Below are 23,874 nucleotides of genomic sequence, written 5' to 3'. Positions count from 1 at the left end.
AATTTAAATAGTATCAAACAAAATCCCAAGTAAAAACTAATGCATTCCCCACCTCCCCCAACCTATTACTCAAAAGTTTTGTCTTACTGTAACTACTTCAGTCACAACTGAACCCAAAACACAATGGTTCAACTTCCTTGTTAAAGAGGGAAGGACAAACACACATGCACACATAAAAGGCATCAGGAACATTTTCCACGTCACTTTTCAGGAGCACAGAGTCCATGTACCAGCAAACTTCCATTATCTCTGTTCTACTGCAAATATCCAGAATGAGGAACGCTAAGCGTAACATTCTCAGGCTGCCCAAGCCCAATCCTTTTTATAATAGGCTGGTGGCTACAAGCAGCACAAATGTTCTCCTCACCTCCAAAAGACAAATCAGAAACACCTGGTCCAGGCCAGGCTGTAAGGTCAGATCAGAGTCCTTCTCACACTGTTGAGCATCTGTGTATCAGACTAATCTGACTATTTTCATGGCTAACAGACATCCAGACCCTATTAACTAGAACAACAAAGAATGCGACTTAGAGACACTTCCTTAACACAGGCCTAATATTTGCATATTATTTTCTGAGCTCCATTTGAATGAAGGTTGTAAAGCAATTTCAGCATTAGAGACCTCAAGAAAGAATGAGCAACATTAGAGCAGTATTGACCAGAATATTTTGCATTCAGACTTTAAGGAGAACAGCTTTGCTAAATTAAGTGCCCCTTTTTTCTCTGCAGAGAAGTTCAAGGCAACATACAGAGGCCGGAAAGATTAATCTATCGTCCTGGAAGCCACGTGTTCTTCATTAATGATGCCATTGAATTGTCAGAAAAAGGTTATTATTTATTGACTGAAAAACTAGAACACTATTTTCCTTGGAAGCCTTGAACAAAACTATAACCCCTTCCCCCACTTCATGCCTTTAGTGAATAAAGAGACAAGGGCCTTAGTTGGATACCTCCAGTCTATGGCTAGCACAATCGGGGAAGAAAAGGCAAAGGCAAGGAGTCAATTCCTTGACATCTCCTCTGTCAACTATACATTTTTTTATTCCAAGGGTTTTTCTTGCAGAAACATGGGAAAGACTATGACAAAATATAGCATCAAAACCTAGATAAGGTCAGCCATGCGACTACTCACCGTGATAAAGCTCAATAGAACCATAAAATGCTTTCAAAATATGCAGTACAACTGTTCCTTATGAGCAACTAAAAAAATAATTAAGATGTAATGGAATCACTTTAAAGACCATACAAACTGCAGGCCTACTCAGGTTTGTCCCACTTAGGTATAAACCTAAGATTATGAACTGTAGTGTAGGAGATAAACTGTAATTACCATTACAAGTATTTCTAATAACATACTGAAAAATCGAACTACTACGTCAAGAACAACTAAGTTTTTACAAAGATGTTTGTGAAGTAAACACTATATGCAACAACTTCCCATTAAGCAGCACATAATTTAGCATGTGGTAATAAAAATCTTGTATAAGCAAAGCTCTGAGTTTGTTTTGTTTTTTTAAAATCACACCTTTAACGAGCATCATCAAAACAGCCTCTCATGCAGGCTACACCAGTAAAGTGCACCTCTCTAGCTTTTGAAACTTAAATCTTACCGAGGAGAGTAAAGCATTTTTGCAAGGTAAAAACACCCATGTGTTTTTCATTTCAGCCTCAGTTCTGCTTCACTTTGACAATTTTAAACAGTTATTAAACTGTTGCTTTTTCTGCCATTTTGCTTTTTAATGTTTGTCTGTGTTAACATGTTAGTGATGAAAATGCCACACCTTTGATAGTAACAGAAATTCCCATTTCATTACTGCACTGATTAATGAACAAATGCATATATAACCCTTATGTGTTACAATGCATTGACACAATCAGATGGCGGGGGGGGGGGGGGAGCGCCAACACACCTGTAAAAGAAAATCCCACAAATCCAAGGAGGGGGTGAAAAACAATTTTAAACAAATCAACCTTGACCAATTCTGAAAAGTTATAATCTGTTAGCATGCAAAATATATCCTGTAAGCCACAGGAAATGCACTCAGGATGTAATAGGTACTACTCATTTAGTAGTACTCATCCAGTGCTAAAGCTCTGGACTAAGTACGGTCTCAGGTCAAGTGTGAACCCCAAATACAAGGCTATGCAATGTGTTAAACTGCTGGATAAAAACAACACTACTCCAGGAGTCAGGGATCAGAAATTAAGTCACTGCCTCCCAGACAGATGATTAATTTACTAGACTATATATAGTCCAACCTTCTCGGCCTTGCTTAGTTCTTAGCTTCATTAGATTTGGGTGCAGTACACAGGGTCTTCCTACAAAGCTTTGGCAGTTCTATAGTACAAATACCCTACAGATATCTGGCAGTTCTGTAGGCAGGGCCATCTGAGCAGGACTGAGACCACAACCCAGCCCTCTAGCTCCCTGGGAAGGCAGCTCATCACTAGGCTGGTCTGCAAAGAGAAGCTGTCAGCACCTTGTCCGCTTACAACATCATCATAAAATAGGGAGACAGTAATACATTATGGGGAGGGGCCTCCGAGCTCCTAATTCAAGGTCAAAAGATCTGATGTGCACAGCAGTTATCCCAGGGTGTCTCCTTCTTCTGTGCAGACTTGCATTGGCTCACTGACCATATACCCAGCTTTGCTGCCCTGATTTACTTCACAAAAGCTAAGCCCCCAATTACAAACTTGTCAACTGGATCCAGCCCCCCCACAAACCCCCCAAAAACCTGCTCTAACCAGAATTCAGAAAATGCAGGTGTAGCTTTAAGGAAAATCAAACAAAACAAACTCCCCCAAAATCTTAGTTTGTACTAGCACAAGTAATTTTTATGACTGTCTCTCCAAATCACTGTTCAAGAGCTCCTATTTGTTAACTACTTCGGGCTATCACTACCTGCAAGCTCAGGAACAGTTCCACTGAAATCAAGGCACATACTTGCTAAATCAAGATGCATATCCTTTAACCATGAATTTTTACACCATTACCTTTTTATTTTTAAACAGAATAATTCTGAAGAACTCTCAAAACTCAATGACAACTGTGACAACTTTATTTACCCAACTGAATGTTAAATGTATTTCATAATATCTCTGAAAATAATTAAATATATAATTCTGTGTTAGCTAAAAAATATGGGCACATTGGAAGAGTGCAGGTGTGAGGATGTTTCTAGTACTGAACAAATGGAAGCGTGAAAAGTGAAAGTTCTCCTTTCCACAATTTCTGTGTTCAGTGTAAGCTAGCCTTGTCAAAAGGCAAACACACCACCTTGAGATCATATGTCAAAGGGATACAGAAGGATCGACTTCTCAGTTTTGTGGGTGTATCTCACTTTGTGCACTTTTTGTGATCTGAAGGTTCTGGTGCTGATGATAATTGCTATCTAATATGACAGGCTACATGCACGCTTTTCTGAGCATGATGATAGCAACGCTTTAAAACAAATATCAGAAGGCTACAAGTCCAAAGCAGAAAAATACAGTGAAATATAGCGACAGCAGTTTTCTTAACTAGGAACAAAAAAGAAGATAATAAGCACTGAACTGAGCAACAGAATCAGCACAAAGCAACTTTAGTGAAAATGCTGGAATTGCAATTTTTCATTATCTAAAGCACCTTTTATGTAACTCAATTTCCTAAGAAAGGTACGCCTGTGAAAAACAGCACACATTTGAACTTAAACATTATGGCACTTAAATCAGCTAAACAAAATACACTGCTGCAGAAGCTTTGATCTCCTATACTTCTCTGCAGCCCACCTTGATACAGCTGCTCTTACTACTGCTGAAGTTTTCCCTCTACATCATCTTCAAAAGCGCAGTCCTCCAGGACAATCACCTCCCTAATCATGTCTTCAGGAGGCCTCACATGAGTAAAGATACATGGAACAACACACTAGCTAGTCTGGCCTATAGATAACCAGAAGGTTTAGTAAGTGTATTACCTCTCCAACCTAAGCAGATCTGGTCTAACAAAAGATGCTTCCTCTGCACCTTGTTCTTAGCACTCCAAAGTAGAACTCATAGCAACTCAGATGTCTCTACAGCAGCTAGGTAATGCAAGCTAGTCTGTGCTAGTGAAAACAGGCTTGAAAAGAACAGTCACGTGGATCATGCATTAGAGAGAACAATCTCTTCCATGGCAAGTACGTTCACAAGTAGAACAGATGATTCTGAAGTAAAAGTTATGATGCATTTTCAACAGCAAAATCCCCTCCCCCCCGGCCCCAAACATCCAATCCTTGAAGATTGTTTCTTCACAAACCCTTCCTACATTTCAGCTTTGATTTTGGCACCTACCAAAAAAGATATAATGGCAAAGTGTGATCTTGAGGAGCACTCACTGGTTCCTCCTGTAACTACCACTTAACACAAAACTGGCCTTAATAATAATAATAGAAATCTCACTGAAAAATGCAAAGGCAAGGCAGATAGCAGAGAAAGAAAGTCTCCAATTTGCATTAAGCATTCTGTAAGGTAAACAGAACTTTATTTAAAGAGAGGAAAGGAAACAAAGACCAAAGATCATGCTTCTCCCTGTACTTGGCACTGGTGTGGCTGCACCTCAAATACTCTGTTCAGTTTTGGGCCCCTCGCTACAGGAAAGACACTGAGGTGCTGGAGCGTGTCCAGGGAAGGGCAATGAAGCTGGTGAAAGACCCAGAGCACAAGTCTTACAGGGAGCGGCTGAGGAACTGGGGCTGTTTAGCCTGGAGAAAAGGAGGCTCAGGGGGGACCTTATTGCTCTCTACAACTACCCAAAAGGAGGTTGTAGCAAGGAGGCTGTTGGTCTCTTCTCCCAAGTAACAAGCAACAGGACAAAAGAAAATGGCCCCAAGTTGCTCCAGGGGAGGTTTAGATTGGATAATGGGAAAAAATTCTTCACCGAAAGGGTTGTCAAGCACTAGAACAGGCTGCCCAGGGAAATGGTGGAGTCACCATCCCTGGAGGCATTTAGAAGATGTGTAAATGCAGTGCATAGGGACATGATTTTGTGCTGGACTTGGTAGTGCTAGGCTAACTGCTGGATTTTTCCAACCTAAATTATTCTATGATTCTGTGATCATGACAAACATTTCTAACCAGTCACCATTCATCTGTAAGGTATGGCCAACCTCCTTACAGTGAACATAAATTAAGAAAAAGGAAGGTATTGAAAAGAAATTAAATCTAGCATGTATTTATTTTGCAGAATTACAGCTACATTTCCCAAATTTCAAATCATATTTTGAACTACCATTTGCTTCGAAGTTTCAACAATTTTGAATGACAGTGAAAGCATGAACAGCCTTAATCTTTTTCGTGTGTGCGTATGCACACGAGAAAAAAAATAGCTCCTCCTAGATCACTAAGAATTTCTACTATCTTCTCTTATCTAGGATACCAAGCCTAAAGTATGAAATTGCTTAAAAGGCAATTACTACATTGTTTATGGAAGAGTAGTAAATCAAAAGTTTCTCTAACTTGAAATGCACATACTGCAAGAGACCACTTTATGACAAACTAAGTTAAACAGTACATATCTGCTGAGATTCTAGGAAATACAAAGGATCAATGAAAGCTTTATAAAGTAGCCAAACAGCAAACATTTCCTTAAGTAAAACCCTTTTACTCCACAGCTTGGACAAGCTATGTGGATATTTAAAAAGATTTCTCAATGTAACAAGATCGTTTTTTCAAACCTATTCTCGAAGAAATTTGGTTACAAAAGAACAAAGAGTAGCAATTAAGCAAATGACGGTTAATGAAATGTCTTAATCTATTTTTAGAGTAAAATTAATTGACAAGCAATAGATAACTGGTCACTCACTACAAATATTTGTCCTGATCCTTGTTTCCTTTATTCCTCTTAAATAAAGTTCTGCTTCTCTGATAGATCCCTTAATGTAAATCTGAGAAGGTGGTTCTTAAGGCCAGTTTTTATGTTAAGTAGTACTGTAGAAAGCGAGTGTCTCTCAAGATCAGATTTTGTCTCTGCAACTTTTTCAAAAGGTGCCAAAAGTCAAAGCTGAAATGTTGAAAGAATTCTTTTCAAGCAAACATTCAAGTTCTGGGGACCTTTGAAAGCAATTTGATACATTTTTAACTTTTGATCAACTTTTACTCCATAATCACCCACATTAGTCTTATTGACTATATTAAGTTTCTTTTTCATTTTTTGTTACTATTCCTTTAGGCCAGAAATCTGAAAAGCATTAGATCTTCATAAATGCACAGGCACACACATATAGAAACATACATCCACATAAATCATATTTGTATTTCCTGCTCTTTTTTTAATAAAATTTAATGTATATTGAGACATGCTACAGCAGGTATTAGTTCTATCCTGTATATTAACAATAAAATGAAAAACAGTTACTATTTCCTGGACTAAAATAATTTCATCAAAGAATTTTTATCAGCTTTGTCAATGTCCTGAAAGCAGCTTCCAAAAAGCTGCTTAACTACATAATTCTTTTGACTTCTAAGTCTGCAGAACAGAATGGATTAAGCACAGAAAATATCTACATATAAACTACTGTTGCTCAAGATATTGTAATGATGGTTATCAACCACTTCTGAAGTGCTGGATAAAATAAAGAAGATGGAAGGCAGAAAACATAAAATGTTACTTTTCATCTCAAGAGATATTGCAGTAGGAAGTTACAAAGATAAGAATAACAAATCAGTATTATTCTTTCTTAATCTAGATTAAAACCAAACAGCATCACAGAACAAAGACTGAATTTAAACTAGAGTCACTGATTTTAGCATGAGTAAAATCTCATCTAAACTATTGTCTCTGAGTACATTTGTGAAGTTGTGCAAAGACGGATGCTGTGCAATTGCAGCACTCCTTTAACAAGAAGTGACACCATAAAAACAGAGTCTGTAGCTGCTCACAAGCTGCTCATGAGTCATGAGATCTGGAATATGGCAAGTCATATTGGCTCTGACATTTACTAGGGAATGAAATATCCATAGTTGGTTTTAAATTACGTTATTTGAGAATGCTCCTGTACTTAAAGCAAGTGAAAGGTAATTTTGATTTCCTTCTTCAAACAGAAAATGACTGAACTGTTCACAAATACTTTTTACAGTATTTCAGTTGTTCTGAAGATAAAAGTGGTGCAGCATGAACTGTGTTAAAGTCAATTACAGGACTTTGTAAACAAAACAAAACAAAAACAGTAAGGTGCTGCTAATAAGCAAATATTGTTCACAGAATAGTCCACTTTTCAGCCATCATATTTGTTATCCAAACACTAATCTAACATTTGGAAGTAATTTTAAAAGTCATGTATTTTTTTATTTTGCATTAAGCATGAATGTAAAAGCATGTAAAAGCATGAATGGCTGCTCCTTCAGTACTTTAACAATTAGCTTTAATGTGCTGGAATTGTCTCAAAACGGGCATGTAATCCACAAATTTTCATCTTCTCTGCAAGCAATGTTTGCATTTTTGACCTTTCATATTGACTCATTAAATTTGCAATGCTAGGTGTTGGCAAGATAACAGGAAAGAGAACGACACTGCACTGGGTATCAGAAGGTTATCATTTTGGAAGGCAACATCACCCAGCTTCCTCGACAAGCTAATAGGAAATTGATTTGATTTTCAACCTTGTCCACATAGACCTTCTACATAAGGAATTCACTGCTAAGTAGTGAGCTACAGAAAATCCAAATTTCTTGTAAACACCTTTGTACAGTGCAGTTTAATCTATTTCAGTGGAGGAGTGGAGAATACACTTATTAAAGACAAAATAGTATCAGTGTAGAGAAGCAGCTTTTTGGGCTGTTTTCCTAGATAGATAAATATTTCATAAGATACTACACAAGTTTAATTCTCTATCTCCTGGTAAACTCAGTTGAAGTGTAACACAACCTGGCATGTGTTTTCCTCCCTTTTTAAGAATATTACCTTTAAGGAAGACATCATCACCGATACCCTCAAGTCTCCTCTTCCGGCTGCCCTAGCCCGTTAGCAGGGAAAGTATCTCTCTTACAACTTACATCAGAAAGATCCACTTGCAGCCCATGAAGAATGAGCAGTGTCATCTAGCACTTATTGCAAGTGATATTGGTACTTATTCATCATTCTGTTCCGTTATTTTGTAAAACAGGGTGCCATTTCTCCAGGTCTGACTGACCACATTCCCAGCACAGAAGAACAAGTCTAACCAGTGCTGTGCTAACTGATGGGATATAAATTCATTCCCCTGTTTCCCTGCCCTTTGCTCCTACATCCTGAAATTCACAGAAGGAGCTAATAATTGGCTGATGAGAGATAAGAAGAATTAAAAGCAAACGATGTAAAAAACAAACTATTACAACTCCACTGCCACAGATGCACTTTTATTTCTTAATATGTCCTTTCAAAAGGACACATTTCAAAATCTTCAAGAGTAATTCTGTAACATTATAAAACGTAAATCAGGTTTGCAAACACATCCAGTGCTACTATGCCAGATCAGCAAATAGTTCAAGTGATTTCAGACCAAGGAGCAAAGAAAAAAATCAGTAGTCAGAGGTCAGCTCCATTACAGCAGTCCCAATCCACGACACAGAAATTACTGCCATTTCATAGTTTAGTTTGCAAAGCATTAGACCAGCAACAAAAGCAAGCACTGAGGTTTAAAGAGAGAGAAAACCACCCAGAGACTGGAGGAACATATTTTGTCCATTCTCTATATACAGAAAAGATGCTCATGGGGTGTTTCAGGAGGCTTCTTTCCACTCCAATCCTCCCAGCTGGCAGGTAGAAAGAATACAATGTTTGTTCATTCTGGGAACAAGGGAGAAGAGCTGCAATTGTACTGCACGTGTACGAACAACTGCGTGGTAAGGAAAGTCTCTAAATCCAGGCACAGCACCCTAGCAAGCATCCAAGACTCACAAAGGCAAAGAAAGAAAGAGGCAGGCAGGTGCTTCAGCATCACGCCACTTGAGCAGAGCCTTCCCATACCCTCTGCTTTGTGCTGTTTGCCAGCCCAGCCTCTTCAACAGAGTTCATCAGGTATTCAGTATGTGGTTCAGGGCTGCATTCTACTATGTGCCTATAAAGCTATTTTGTTAGAAGAAGAGTATGCTTTCATTAAGGACAGAAAGGAAAACAAGAGCTTCCTCTTTTGAAAAAAAAAGTATTTGTAACAATTAGATGAATTTGGGATGACCTGGTGATAAGGCAGCATATTCAAAGTACATTATACAGAGTCAGGAGAGTGTTGTGGGTTTTTTTGTGGGTTGAGTGAGAGAGAGAAATCCTGTAGAATTCAAACATGTTGGACAAAGTTTTAAGCTACACATTTAAAATGTGTCTCTATCATTTTCCATTAATGTTAAAACTATTCTTTTTTAAAGCATAGAGCTAACCACTAGGTTACAAGAATTGTAATCAACATTTTACCTGTATAGGTGGTTCAATCATTATCCACGCAGGAAGCATCAAACTTGGGTTAAAAGGCTGAGTTCCTACACGGAAATAAATGCCACCACCAGTGTCACAGGCCCAAACATGCTGATTTCCACAGGTCAAGCTGATCAGCTTTACAGCACCTAGTAACAAAAAGACTATTGGCATTCTGGCATTTTCCTTTCAAATTCAGCTAATAATGAGAACTTTAATTGATTAATTAATTAATACTTGATTGTATTAAACTAGCTTTAAACACAGTCACATAAATGACTAAATACAACTTGTGAGAGAAAAAAGAAGTGTCACTGGATACAGTGAATAAAACCTAATAGGTAGCATATGTAAGGTATTTATCTTTTAAATCTAAAAATTAAATGTTTTACTCACAGGATACTGCAATTTCTAAAGCACACTAAAGATATGCTATTAAAATAACTGAATCCAAGCAGGGAAATATTCTGTGTCAAATGTTATCAGTGCCTAGTCAAACTTTCATATGACCTAATGTGAACTCTTCTCTGTAGCTGGCCAAGCCTGTGGACTTTTCAAGGTGTTGATCTGCCAGTACACTCAGCAAAGAACATTCCTAATGCTACCAGCACTTTAAAAATATGCTTAGAGGTTATGCATTTCAGTGTTGACACACCAGTGTCACATCTGTAAATAAAGGAGCTGATTTTCAAATGGATTTATATTCAACAGTATATATATTTATTACATCTATCTCAAATTAAACATATGTAAGTCAGCACAACGAAAACAAAGCTGCCAAGTATGTATGTTTTGGAATTTGAGGGATAGTGGTGGTGGCTGGGTTTGTTGGTTTGGGTTTTTTTGCATACCCAATCGCACCCATCAATCTTGCCATTAAAAGTTTGCAAAGATAGTAGAGAAGCATACCTGATATTTTAGACTAAAAAGAACTGCTAATTAACTGTCAACTGGAAGTCTTACTCTTTCACATTCATTTTAGAATAGCCACGTGATGTAATATACATAACACTTGATTATTTTTTTCTTCCAGTGTTGGGACAACACAATGCTAAGTAATGGAAAACATGTTTTACAGAAAGAGGGACCCAATCAGTACAGATACACTACAGAAGGAATGCTTTGGTCAGAATCCAAACTGAAGACTAAAAATAGGCCTTGCTGGTTGATTGAACATGCCAGTACTGCTTGGGATATCCCATTCTTGGTAACAGTTCTCTCTTCAGTGACGTGAAATCTGGCAACAAATCCTTGTAAAGTACATAAGCCACAGCATTCCTTGAAGAGGGAGGCGCAATTTTATCCCATAGAGTGCAAGTTTAGCGCATTTATTTCTGCGGAAGGCAATATTCCCTGTCATTAAGGCCTGCTGGGGTAAAGAACAGGGAACAACAGAACTAGACAGCTTTATCTTTTAGTTACCTGTAATATTAAACCTACCTTCTCATTAACCAAAATTGCTTAACTTTCTGAATCGTAAGAATTCAAATTAATTCATCTCACCCCAGAATTTCCTTTAATCATACAGTTTCACACTAAAAACAAATGACAAAACCATGCACAAAAAACTTCTACTGCTTGGGGTAAGAATATCTACAACAACTTTCTTTGGCAGACAGGGGCTTCACATTCAGCTACAAAGTCAAAATCTTACTAAAACCTCATTATTCCTTCTAACATGAAGTATGACTCAAAGTAATGGCTTTGCCACATGATGTCTCAGCTGTTGAAATGTTCTGATCCAAACAAGCATCAGAGCACTCAAACACGGAATCACATATCACCTACTCGGCATAGCTGATATTATTTACGTCTACAGTACAATTTGATATTCAAAAATGCAGCCCTTATGTAAATGTTTTGGGGTTTCTCCCTTCCCACTTACTGTTTTTATCTTCAGAGAAGGTCATGCTAACAGCATTCATCTACTGTTTAGAGAAAGTAGCATGATTCAGAAGCATTGTTTATTGTTGAAACATAAAGGTCATTCTACTGTGTTTAGAAACCCTCATAGCAATAGTGCAACTCTAATCAAATTTACGAGATACTACTCCCAGTGCATAGTGTAAACGCAAGACAAAGATACTACCAACAAAATATGAATATTTCAACATTAATGCTGGCAACCCTATCATTTCCATACAGAATTCCGATTTGCATTTTACAGCAACTTCACCCCCCACCCCCCCGGTTAAGCAGTGATTAAACTATGGTACAACTAGTTATTTGGAACCATTTCATCAGGTCTGGAAAATCTGGCGTATAACTGGCAAACAAATTCGTTTTAAAAGACATATTTTAAGAAGTCTTCCATGAAGTATTACAAATTGTATCCTAAAATTATATGTGAGGCTTAAAGTCTGCCAGCTGTGTCTGCCTTTCCTTAACCCTAAAGTTAACATTGTTTGCTTGTTCTCAGACTAGTCATGAATGTTGCCATTAAAAATGGAAAAATTGCAAAACTACTGAATTACTTTTAAAATGGTGCATAGCCTCAATGTCTTTTAACTTCACTTGAAACAGGAATGCAGGTTAGCATGAAGATAAGAATGTTCTGATAGTCAAAGAAACAAATCTAATTGGAATACTACTGATGAAACTGACAAATAGCCTGATTATCCCAAAGACAAACTGGGAGGATATTTTAATGATCAAAACACAGTCAACAACCTTGGCCTTATGCCTAACCAAATGAAAAGAGCAGTTAACCAGCAGCACGTTCTTAACATTATGCTGAATCATTAGATCAGCATAAACTTGAACCTAAGAATGTTATCAGCTGCATCACTCCTGCAAAATACCACTCTTGGAGCACCATTTTTCCGTGACAGTATCCTAACAAAGCATTGATCACTCCGTTAAGAATGCATTTAACCACAAAATTCAGGGCCTTATGTATGGAACTGCCCAGGACCACATGATTTGGTTATCCTGTTGTACAAGAACTACACTAGTTAAAGCTACTGGTACACCTGCACAGCACTGTGTCAGGCCAAGTTATCTCAGACTGACAAACTGTAAGAATCACACGCACATATCTTGCAAACAGTAAACATGCTGTGTCCAGCAAAAGGCTAAGTGAAATACTGTCTGAAAGCCATAGCTGTTCCTGATGTTTTACATTCCTCTGCTGTGAGGGTCATTATTGTAAGGTACTATTTAATCCAGTACAAGCAATACTGTACATCAGTAAACCAAAGATGCCTCTGAAGGAAAATACCGACTGTCCGCTAAGAGAGTTTAGAGATAGTTTTCTCAATAAAAATAGCATACCTAGTTGAGAGAGATCCAGTTTTGTCCAGTGCATGCCTGTTGGACAGCTGGATGAAAGCGTTCTGATAAATATCTGCCCAAGACTATCCAAACCCCAAATGGCATCCTGGCAGGCCGAGTAGTGCACCATTTCAGCCTCTGGTGGCAGCTGCACCGTAGAAGGACGGAACTGAGGATTCTGATCACTGACACAAAACAGATCCTTGTTGCTTTGGCATAGCCACAGAAAGCTTCCTATGGAAAGGACATTTCTGTTACTGAAGTAATTCCTAATCCGCTCTGAGAAAGCTTACACATCTACTACTTCTGAAAAAATGATCAGTACATTTGAAGACAAAACTAAAGCTTCCTGGCTATGTTCATAGGGTAAGATTTTGAAGTACAAATACACATCCTAAGCCCTTTTTTAGGGACCTAAATACTCCCTTTCTCAAATCAAGTAAGTAGTAAGTGATCTCATTTGAAGAAACTAATAGAGAGGAGACATACATAACAGTACGCTACCACTTCCCTTTGCTCTTTTCCTCTTCTTTGATACTTGCTTATGAAAAACAGCATTCACTTTCAGCTCTAAATCACACATTTTCACCAATAACACCAGTGCATTTAGATAATGCAGTTGCTAACTATTGTAACTAGCTGTTGAATTCCCTAGCATAGTTGCACTTTTACCAATAAACTGTGCCATTTGCTGCAGTAACTACGCTGACAGCAGTACCAGTAGTACTTGGTTAGCATAGGCATTCTAGCAAAGCGTGCTCTAGGATTTCATATTAGAAATTCTGGCAATTCGTGCTTCGGCCATTTAGGAAGTTACTGCTCCTAAAGGACTACCCATTTCTCTGTTGGATGCCACTCCGCACCAAAGGTGGCAGAGTGAACGTTACACTTTTTTTTTAATCTCCAGTATTTACAGATGTATTTACACCTCACTTCAAATACATTCCCTGCATACAGAAAAGGCACCAAAAATCTGAAGTAATTCAGTATATTTTATTACTTACACCATCAATTCTACTCTATTTAAAATTCAGACATCATATGCCTGCACTAACCTTCTTTAGATGAAGCTGTGGAAGCCAACACAAAAATCCATTTTGTGGCAGAAGCAGTACCACGAGGCACAATATTATTCCAGTAAGTGCCTTGAAAGAAAGAACAGAGTGGTATTGGAATGAAACTTAATTTTCTATTAAAATTTTTTATTATTTAAATTGTTAAAAACATAAAGAAATTCTATCGCAATCAATTATTAACAACCAACTAGACAAGATTTTCTATGTAAATCTTTGAAGAAAATGTTGGGGAGGGGGAACTACCTGCTGACACATGCGTATATATATGTATACACACACACAGAGAAAAGTGGGAGTGCAGAAAAGAAGGATAAGGGAGAAGATTAATGGTCTTCAACAGGAGACCAATATGGTGACAGGGTTAAACAGACAATGTTCTAGATCTATTCTTAGTGTTTACCTGATCAAGGAAATGTACTAAATCAAAATTCTATTTTGAGAAATATAGCAAGAAAAATAAAGCAATTCCTCTAATGCTGTAAAACCATAACATCACTGTTTTGCATAGTCACACCAATCATGAACCAGACTCCCCTGTGCTAGATAAAACAGGCACTATAGCTCAAGATTACCTTCTCACCCCAGAGAAGAGACACATGCAGGTACTAAAAGAAATAACCTGTGCACAGTTCAGTAGTGGACGATGAATTTTCCATGCAAAATGTTTCCCTTTAAATGGGAAAGTATTTAAGATCAAATGCTAAGGAATCATTTCATTTAATTTTTAAACATGGAAAAAATTGTTAAATCTGCCCTGCCTCACCATGGATAATTTTTGTGGTGACAAAACTGTAGTTAGTTACTTATTCTATTTATTTTTCTTAACCTAAAAATATTAGATGTAAAAGCACACCAACCTATTAAGTTTCCCTTTGCCACATGGAATTCATTTTTGCCTGAAGAGATCCAGACTCCACTGCCATTAACTCCAAGGAGGCTGGGCTGACACTGAAGCTGCTGTGACCAAAATGCCATTCGAAGCTTATCAGCCACCTTCTCCACAGGTGCCTGAGCTGCTGTTGCCACTGTATGAGTTGCCTGGATTATTGTCTGAAACAGGCTGTACTGGTCAAACACTACATAATCAGTGATGCTTACCTGGAACAAAAATGAAGTGTTCTTAATTAGTTACGTTTTTGGGGGAACTGCAGAACCTTTCATCAGAAGCTCTGTGTGTGCACTTTATGTATAGGAAATCTACCAAGAGTTTAGAAACCTTCAAAGTGTAGGAAGGGAAAAATAATACAGTACATTTTTAATAAGTAAGAGTCTTGATAATAAACCAGTGCCAATATTAAACATCATCTTACAATTCCCTCCTGCCCAACAACCCACTCTGAATTCTGCATTTTAAGAAAGCCTTTTGTTTTGGAATGACATCTCTTCTCTTCTCTCTCCCTAAAAACTTGTTGAAGTCTGCAAACTATGAGTCGAATTTTCCATTTCCCAAAGGAAGAGAGAAACTTGCATAGTGTGGCAATTTAAACCACATCACAAAAATTTGTATGTAATATTCCTTTACAACAACCTCATGGGCATTTTAATTGATAAGGCAGGAGGAGGTCTAAATAAAAAGTTGCCCAAGTTCTGTCACGGACAATTAGGTTGGCCACACACTGGGATACTCCTAGAAAGGAAGGATATACTTAAGTGCACAAAAAGAGCAGTTTGTCAACAACCTCAAACCCAAGCTATTTGTGATGCCTACATGCAAGAAGATATTATATATGTACATAAACTGAAATTCTTTTAACTTAGGTAGACACATAGACAAACAAATTTTCTGTATAATTGGTTTTGTACCCCCTTTGCCCCCATCCCTATCTCAAGGGAAAATAAAAAATGCTGGGGAAAACAAAGAGTTGGGAATTCTAAATCAATACCAGAGAGTAATTGCAGTAGCTGACTTGTTTTTACCCACATGATCTGTGATTGAAGCAAGCAGCCTTTTATCTCACATTTTCAAAAAACCCTCAACTGAATGGAAAGACATGTAATAGAAACTTTTTTGCAAGGTTACTTATTATTTGTCTCATCTAGCTAAGGAAAAGGATGGATACTGGAAGACAAGAGAAGAGATTGCACTCAGCAGCCAGACTTGTATGCTCTGCCTAAACAGCTTGTCCTATCCTATTGCCACTGTTAAGATATCAAGCTACATGCACCATTGATATGACCTGGTAGAGCATTTCCTGTGTTCTTGAAAACTGCTGTGATGCTGCTCTGGATGGCCATGGTATGGGCATTTTTTTTTTCCTTCTTGTTTATAGAAGACATGAAAAGGGATTTCAGCCATAGCCACACCACAGTTTTAATAAACTGAATAAAGAGTGCTACAATATATCAAACATTTCATTGAATTTTATCCCATGGGAAAACAATGCAAATAATACACTTAAGGTAAAAGACTAAACTGAAAGCAAAATAAAAAAAATGCCTACTTGCCACCAATGGTTATCATCTCCTTGTGGTTTCTTTGAAACTATACCAGTTCTGAACCACAGATTTCCATGGATATCCAAAGCCCATAATGTCTGCTGATCTCCAAGGGTTATGCACACTGGTTCCAAAGCTTGCATTTCACTGGAAATGCAAACAAGTACAAAAAATTAAAAAACTTACTTCAAATCTATGCTTACGGTATTTCAAGGAAGCTGTTAAAATGCTAACGGCAGTTCAAAATCATCGAACTCAGTGTGGCCAAGCTCAAAACCACATTTGATTTCAAATTTTCACAGTTAAATCAGTAATTCCAATTTTATTAGTTTGCGTAAGTAAAAACCATTCAACAACAAAAAAAGTAAGCCTTTCAAAGATCCCTCGAGATTTCAAACTTAGATACATAGCAATAAAACTAAAAAGAAATAAAGAGCTGTGATCTTTGACTTTTGATAAAGCAGCTTCATAAGTGTATCTTCTCCAACTTCCTAGACCTATTCTGAGAACTATACTAGCAGTTCAGGGACCATAAATAAAAAACTCAACTTAACTACATGGCAAAGATAAATGTTGAGTTTAGGACTAGAAATTTCTTGTATTACTAAACTGATTTTCAAGCTCAGAAAGTCAACAGGATCAGGTGACCATATCAGACATTTAAAAGGTAGCCAACAATGCCGTTTCTTTCAGAAAACCTCTCTCAATGACTTACAAACAAACAGGGACTGCTTTCTGCAATTGTAATACAAAGCCCAAGAACATTTAACTCCTCCTAAGGCATAGGTCAAGCAGATATTTTCATTAAATACACTAATTAAAGCACATGCAAAGTTCAGATTTGAACAAGACACGGAATATCTCCTTAGAGTCTTCAAGGGCCAAATACCAGGTTGTGAGCTAACACAAGTTAAAGCTTCACAACAGGATATTCAGTGGAAGATAAAATCATATGACAACAAGAACTGGAATTTCTTCCTATACTTGCTTCAGGCTGATGTCACAAGAGAGACTATATTCTAGATTCTCAAAGCCAGCAGTAAACACGCAGTGCTTTTAACTTTATCTCAAATTAATCACTGAGAGCATAGGATCAACTACAAAGCTAAATACCAATTACCCAGAATATTTATAAAATGATATGACTGCGAAGTAGAGAAGTATTATCTGTGTGGATGACCAAGAAAATGCTGACATTTAATCTCAGAAAAAAATTTCATTCAAACATCCAGAGAATTCATTAAAGCCATTATGGCATAGATTAAAGAAACAGTATATAATCAAAAAATTATATTGACAGATTATTATAAAGATCTTTTTTAAATTGTTCTCACTTTCTTAAACTCATTTTAAACTGTGTTTCTACTTCTACTTACGGCAATTTCTTTCATTAGATGGAAGTCATTCATCAGACAGAAAAACAGCAGTTACTCTGAATATGTCTGGACAAAGACTAAAGGGGACACACACTCACATAGGTCTGTATACACATGAGTTCAGGTAACACTTTCTCAAACATCAAGGAATTTCAGCACTGAAAACAATTATTTGTGTCATTCTGGTTATGATGCTGCCCCACCACCGTGTCATTACCTGACGATATCGCTCTTCCATTGTTCTCCTTCAGGACAAAAGCTGCTTACTCCTTCCCGGTATAGCAGGGCCCGCTGCTCACTCAATGCCCACACAACATTATTTCTGGATGTAACCTGCGACAGTGGATAAGGGCAGTCAACCTTTACTGCTCGGGCACAAGGACGATCCACACTCAGGCCTAGAAATCAAAAAATGAGGATTGCTTTACAAACTTTGGCTTTTTGCAACTAAAAGAAAAGAGACAAAGCTACTCAACAAAAGAAAATCAGGAAGGGAATATCCTTGGCATGCTAACGTTTTTCATTTGTTCAGTATTTCCTTGACTGACTGTTCCTTCTATCAACTATTAATCATTTCATCTAATATAGCTGAATTTATATTTTAATAAATAAAACACTGTATATCCTTCAACATCCCACAGAACACACAAGTCCTGTCCTGTCATTTCTGTTCCTTTCCTCCCTCTAGTGTCAGGATCAGGAATCTCCATTTATAAAACCTGTATTAGACTTGACAGAAGCATCAAAGAAAAAAGCAGTAATGGAAGCATTTTTACTCAAACGTGCCAGGAGAAGAGGAAACCTATCTGAATAGTGGCAGAAATTACAAAAAGCGCATGCCACAATGTGTAGTGTTGAAAGAAGGGGAGAGGCTCTGGCAGATTTATGGGAAGTTTGCACGCATTCATACATATTATCTACAGGAACATGTCATCTTCACAATTACACTTCATTTACACAGCTGCATGGGAAACTCCTCGAGAGCCATAGATTTTGCTTAACCTTCTCATGCTGCCGAAGCAAGTATGAACAGCCTCCTCTGTATGATATTCTAAAATAACACAAAGAATGCTCATTTTAAACCTCTGAGCACACACTTTTGTTATGGAAGTTAAGACAGAACAGTGGAAAGAACGAAAAGATCTTTGAGGAACAGCTATCATTGGTTGCCTCACATTAACAAGACATATACTGAGTATTTCTTTTTGGCATTGAAGACAAATTTAGAAGTCTAAGAACAGCAGAATGTAAGCTGATGTAATCAAACCAATCTCTCGCAGGGAAGAATAATATTGACAGAATATAGAGAATAAAACCTCCACAGAGCCCTGTGTGATTGGCAACAAAAGTTCACTCTTTATCAACACTACCCATGCTCGTTGGCAATACGCATGGACCTTGAGCAGGACACTTGATTTCTCTTTAACTACTACACTTAATTAAAAGAAAATAATTTAAGAGTACAGTATCTTTGAAACAACGTTGTGCATTTCAACAGTTTTCTTAATCACAAAGAATTTTTATATTGTGCTACAGCAATTAAATCTACAAGAGAAATTAGAAGAGTACCAGAATTAAATAGAAGATAAATAAGAATTTTGATAGCCATTCTAGAATGCTGTCCTGCTTTAGTGTGTCTTACCTAGCCCTCCTCTTATTTTTCCAGTAATTCCTTCATCATGTTATTTGTAATTTTTTGTCACCAGCTTAGCTCTCTGTGCAAAGCCTGCATGCCCAAGAGTCCTTGATACTCTTATCCCTTAACTCTCAAACTTGGAGCTACATCCTTCCTCCTTGTATTTCGCCCAAATACTGTCTGCATAACACCTAAAAAATGCATCCTCTTCTATTCACTGAAGCAGATAAAGCTAAGGCCATGACTTCAAAGTTGCCACTGCACTATCCCTTTTTCCTGATTCTTGCCTCATTCACATCCAAGTGAGAAGGCAGCTGTGATGATTGCTGCTCCACAGCCTGTTATATTCCTCCACTGGCTTTACTTTCTTTATCATGTAAAATACATACCACTTGCCTATACTTCCAAGCACTTTATGATCTTCTATCTCAGAATATCTTCCTTTCATTATCAAGTGGTAATTCTTACCTCCAACAGATTTCTGCTTTTCAAAACACATAGCTTCTACTTTCCCCTACTCTGCCCCCCATACCTGAATTTCTTCTGAACAGCCACACACTATCTCATCACCTTTCTAAGTTCTTCTTAAAACTTTGTTAAAATCCTTAAAGCAAGAAAAGAAAACCCACTTCAGGCTCAGCTGTTTCGATGCATCATACCATTTTCAAGGCAAGGATATTATTTCAGTATTTTCTGCAATCCTTTTTTATTTATCTGCATCTATCCCATATCCTTCCAATATCATAAATTCTCTATACTGTAGATACTCCACTTGGCACAAAAAAAATAAGTGGCCATGAACTGGCTTTTCCAGTCTCCTAATTACCCAGAATCTCACAACTGTTTCCAACCATTTCTCAAGTTAAAACGGTTTCCCTATGTCCTGGTGGTGGATAAAAGTTTAAACCAAATTGTGACCATTCCATTCCATAGACTTGAACTCAAAATCTTAGCCCACAAAAATTCAAAGAACCTGCAATTAATTCAGGTACCTGTTTGCAGATACAGATCTCCATTTGTTCTGATAATCCAGGCGGTGTCATCACTTAAAGCTACAAATACAGCCTGGGGTAAAGCCTCATACCAGTGGCGTTTTCCTTTTATAGTTACTTTTCCACAAGCAAATGCTTTGTTAGTCTTCTGTTCGATCTTCCAGAGAAGAGCCCCTGTATGAGGAGTTAAGACAGAACATAGTATCACTTAGCAATTACTGTAACAGCGACAGCTGACTTCTCATGCCTACACCTAAATGAATCCCAGGGGAAAGGCAAACCAGTAGCATTAAACAAAAATGCGAGGTTTTAAACAACTTTTTTGTCTCTTTGTTAAAAAGCAAGACCAGAACAGTGGCTAACTTCACTAGGAATTCCTGAAATGCATTTACCATTAGAGTATGTACAATTTTTAAATGTTCAAATGCAAGTTACTTCTCCGTAGTTACACACTGTAAACTAACAAAACAAGTTCCATGTCAAGGGCAAATAAGCCTACTATTAAGAGACTGAAGTTCATGGCTTGCTTCTGTACTATGTTGGTACATCCTCAGTACATAAAGGAAAAGGGGTTAATTGTAGTACTTTCACTGTTTACAAATACTAGCATTAAAACATAACTTTTGTGGACCAGTCATGAGTGACAAATACCTGAACAGGTGTGCACATCACAGTGGGCAGCACTGTTACCTGCTCATTACATGTCATGTCACAAGCAGACAAAATGCAGCAATGCAACTGCACAAATCCAACTTGAGAACTTTTCCCCTCACTCAAACTAGCAAGGACAGCTCAGAATAAGAAAACCAAACAGAATTCCAAACTTAAGTACTGACTGGCATCCATGCTGGCTCATACCAGAGCAGTGCATTGTCATATTAACTTCCTTTGAATAATTCCACAAGGTAGCATTTGATTCCATTTTGACATTTGTGATTAACATGCTCTTGTGTCAATATATCCACGGGGAACTGTGGATACTAGAAATCTGCACGAGTTCAATGGAAAACTGGGTGAGTTCCTGGAACTGCAGGATAATAAGCACAGAGCAACAACCTTTTGCTCAGGAAATCTCTGAGCCACCAACTGCAGTCTGAAACTACCAAGGGCAAATGTCATACATGCTAGCCTGTTCCTTTCCTGCAGGCCTTTGACCTGCCTTTGACCACTGTTAAGGACAAGATACTGAGCTGGATGAACCCATGATGATCTCACCTACTGTAGCTACTCCTAAATTTTTTTTGTCCATAAGAAAGCTCAGCTACAGATCTTTCTTCTTAAAACAGATAGCAAATCTTCCCCTACAGAGAGAAGGCAAGATTGACACATGGTTTTAGAGATGACAGGGGAAGAAAAGTAGTGGCAAGGCAGGAGACTAAGTAAAGAAAATGTCTGAGAAACTTGTATTTTCACACGAGTCCTGGAACAATCTGGAAGGCCAAAAGTGACATGAGTTTACAGTCAAAACCTGTTTAATTTTAATCAAACTTAACCCTCACTTCCAACCACACAAAAATTGAAAGTTTTTCTTTAGTATTAAAAAAAATGATCAAATCAACAAACAAACCCCCACACAAAACCATTCTACATTTACAACAAAAAGAATTTTAAATTTGGGAGTCATAAGCAGTTCTGTAACAAAACCCAAGGTTTTGTATAGACAAGGACCTCTTTATTCATCTCCACCTGCCACTGAACTGCTACTTCTGAAGTTCACTTTAATCAGGCAGACACATGCCGAAAACTTCCCAAAATGCAACGTGAACCTGTTAGAATGACAGCCACTTAAACTAGAACATGGTATGCAGAGGTAGCGAAGATGCAGTCATATCACCTTGAATTACTTTTTTTTTTTTTTTTTTTTTTTTTTTTTAACCCCACGCTAGTTTTACATGAAACGAGCCCCAAACCACCAAGTTTCTGGAAGTACTTTATTTAAACAACCCCACACACTAAACTGCCTATGTGGAATTTACATATACACTGAACCGTATCTGTACTTTCAGAAAAATGCCCAGGTTTCGCCTAATTAGATAATAGCCGTTATTAGAAAAAAAACAGGAGAGCAAAGCAAATAAACAATTCTATGCAAGTCTGGTACTTCGGAAGTCCCGGTGGGGCAGATGCCAACCAACCTGAGGGGGAAACTGCCACCTGCTGGACACCATCCTCAAACTTCTGCCACCGCAGCCCGGCCGCGGGAAGGGCGCTGCAGTACAGGCTGCCTCTGTAGTCCAGGCACCAAATATATTTTTCGGAGACTACCAGGCTCAGGATGCCATAACCAGGGCCAGAGTATCCCATCCAGCTCTCTGCAAACTAAAAACTGTAGAGTCAGAACAGTGTCAGATGTCTACAAACCGCACAAGAAAATGGCTACATATACACAGCAGCTCCCATATTTTGATTAAAGAAGATCTGAACTTAAGGTTCCCAAGTACCTTAATCATGAATAATAAATTTGCCTTGTGCAAAATAAAACTACATCTTTCAGTGTTCTTTAAGATAGTATGTACTGCCAAGTAAGACTGCTAAAACAAAAGTTTTAGCAAAAAACCCCAAACAACCCACAACCCCCTCCACAGTGTCACCTACTTCCAAAAAGTGGAAAATCTTCTTGTATTAATTAAAGAACACATACTTAAAGTAAACGGCAGATGCGAAAAGGAATATATAGAAATGTACAGTCTGTCTGTAGTCCAGGAAATCATTTATTGTCCATAAATTAAGTTATGAGCAAAGGGAACAAGATAGCTGGAGTGCAGAGACAGCTAAACATCCAGCTTTGATGCTCTCTGTATGGTACAGGAGCCACGCATTGCAGAATTTTAAAGACTGCTATCTTAAAATTTTGATAGCTTGCATGAGGTGAACCCAAGCACTACATACATGACCTACAACATAAGCATCTGTAAAGCTTATCTAAACATTCCAGAGTGTAAGAATATCATAACCTGAAACTAAAAGACTTCTACACTTTGGCCTGCACCTGTTACTAGATACGACACCATCAACTTATAACCCAACCTTTATCAACAAATACTTGGTTCATCTTAGTACAAGGCTGTTACAGGTTTGAAAAGAAACAAAACCCACAACCAAGAAGAATTGTTTCCATTGGGAAGAGTTCTGCTAAAACCCACAGTGATTTTGGCAGTTTTGCAGATTTTACAATTAATTTTAGTACTTCTTTTCTGTACAAGAATTACTATTTCTGGAAATGTTCACACACGAAATAACAATGAAGGAAAGAGGTTAACAGGAAAAGGAAAAATGTCCATATTTTAAATAGTACTAACTGCTACCTAGGGCACAGAGAAAGACTAATCCTTATTCTGAGTATTTACAGGTAAAATGATCCTTTAACTAGGGGCCGGCCATTTGAGGTAATCAGCATTAATTACCCATGAAGTCAGATGAAGTTGGGAATAGCATCGTGGAGAATTTGGGCTAGCGGAGGCCCAAACAAGGAGCAGCCTTTAAGCATGACTTGGTTTTACTGTTCAGTCTTCGGATGGCTTTATGACAGCATTTTTGTTGAGCTGGGAATAATATAGCCAGTGCAGCTTCACATTGTAAGCACACCTACCATTCTCAAGTCTGATACATCACATTTTGTAAGAGTTACGACACATATTGCTGTTTGGCTTTATGCTTTACTTTTTTTACTTGAATCGACTAA

General features: G+C 37.8%; 1 protein-coding gene across 5 annotated transcripts in view; it reads right to left on the bottom strand.

The window, feature by feature from the left end:
* The window catches only part of TECPR2 (tectonin beta-propeller repeat containing 2), a 59,582-nt gene that overhangs the window by 22,816 nt on the left and 12,892 nt on the right, over nt 1–23,874 (bottom strand). For 3 of the 5 annotated variants that reach the window (XR_008822933.1, XR_008822932.1, XM_056345378.1), the window contains exons 10-17: nt 22,328–22,511; nt 20,193–20,366; nt 17,782–17,962; nt 16,194–16,335; nt 14,610–14,850; nt 13,732–13,821; nt 12,677–12,910; nt 9,404–9,552 (exon numbers count right to left, since the gene is read on the bottom strand). Coding sequence is in view for 3 of the 5 variants with exons in the window: in XM_056345378.1 (XP_056201353.1) it covers nt 9,404–9,552; nt 12,677–12,910; nt 13,732–13,821; nt 14,610–14,850; nt 16,194–16,335; nt 17,782–17,962; nt 20,193–20,366; nt 22,328–22,511 (1,395 nt within the window). In the remaining 2 variants the exon portion in view is untranslated. Of the gene's footprint in view, nt 1–4,278; nt 9,062–9,403; nt 9,553–12,676; nt 12,911–13,731; nt 13,822–14,609; nt 14,851–16,193; nt 16,336–17,781; nt 17,963–20,192; nt 20,367–22,327; nt 22,512–23,874 lie in introns of those variants that run through there. The other 2 variants (XM_056345376.1, XM_056345375.1) reach the window with 2 other exon arrangements.

The sequence above is a fragment of the Falco biarmicus genome, chromosome 7 (genome assembly GCF_023638135.1).
Source record: "Falco biarmicus isolate bFalBia1 chromosome 7, bFalBia1.pri, whole genome shotgun sequence".
Taxonomy (NCBI): domain Eukaryota; kingdom Metazoa; phylum Chordata; class Aves; order Falconiformes; family Falconidae; genus Falco; species Falco biarmicus.
The sequence above is the reverse complement of the archived record's forward strand: the minus strand, read 5'-3'. Positions and strand labels throughout refer to the sequence as shown.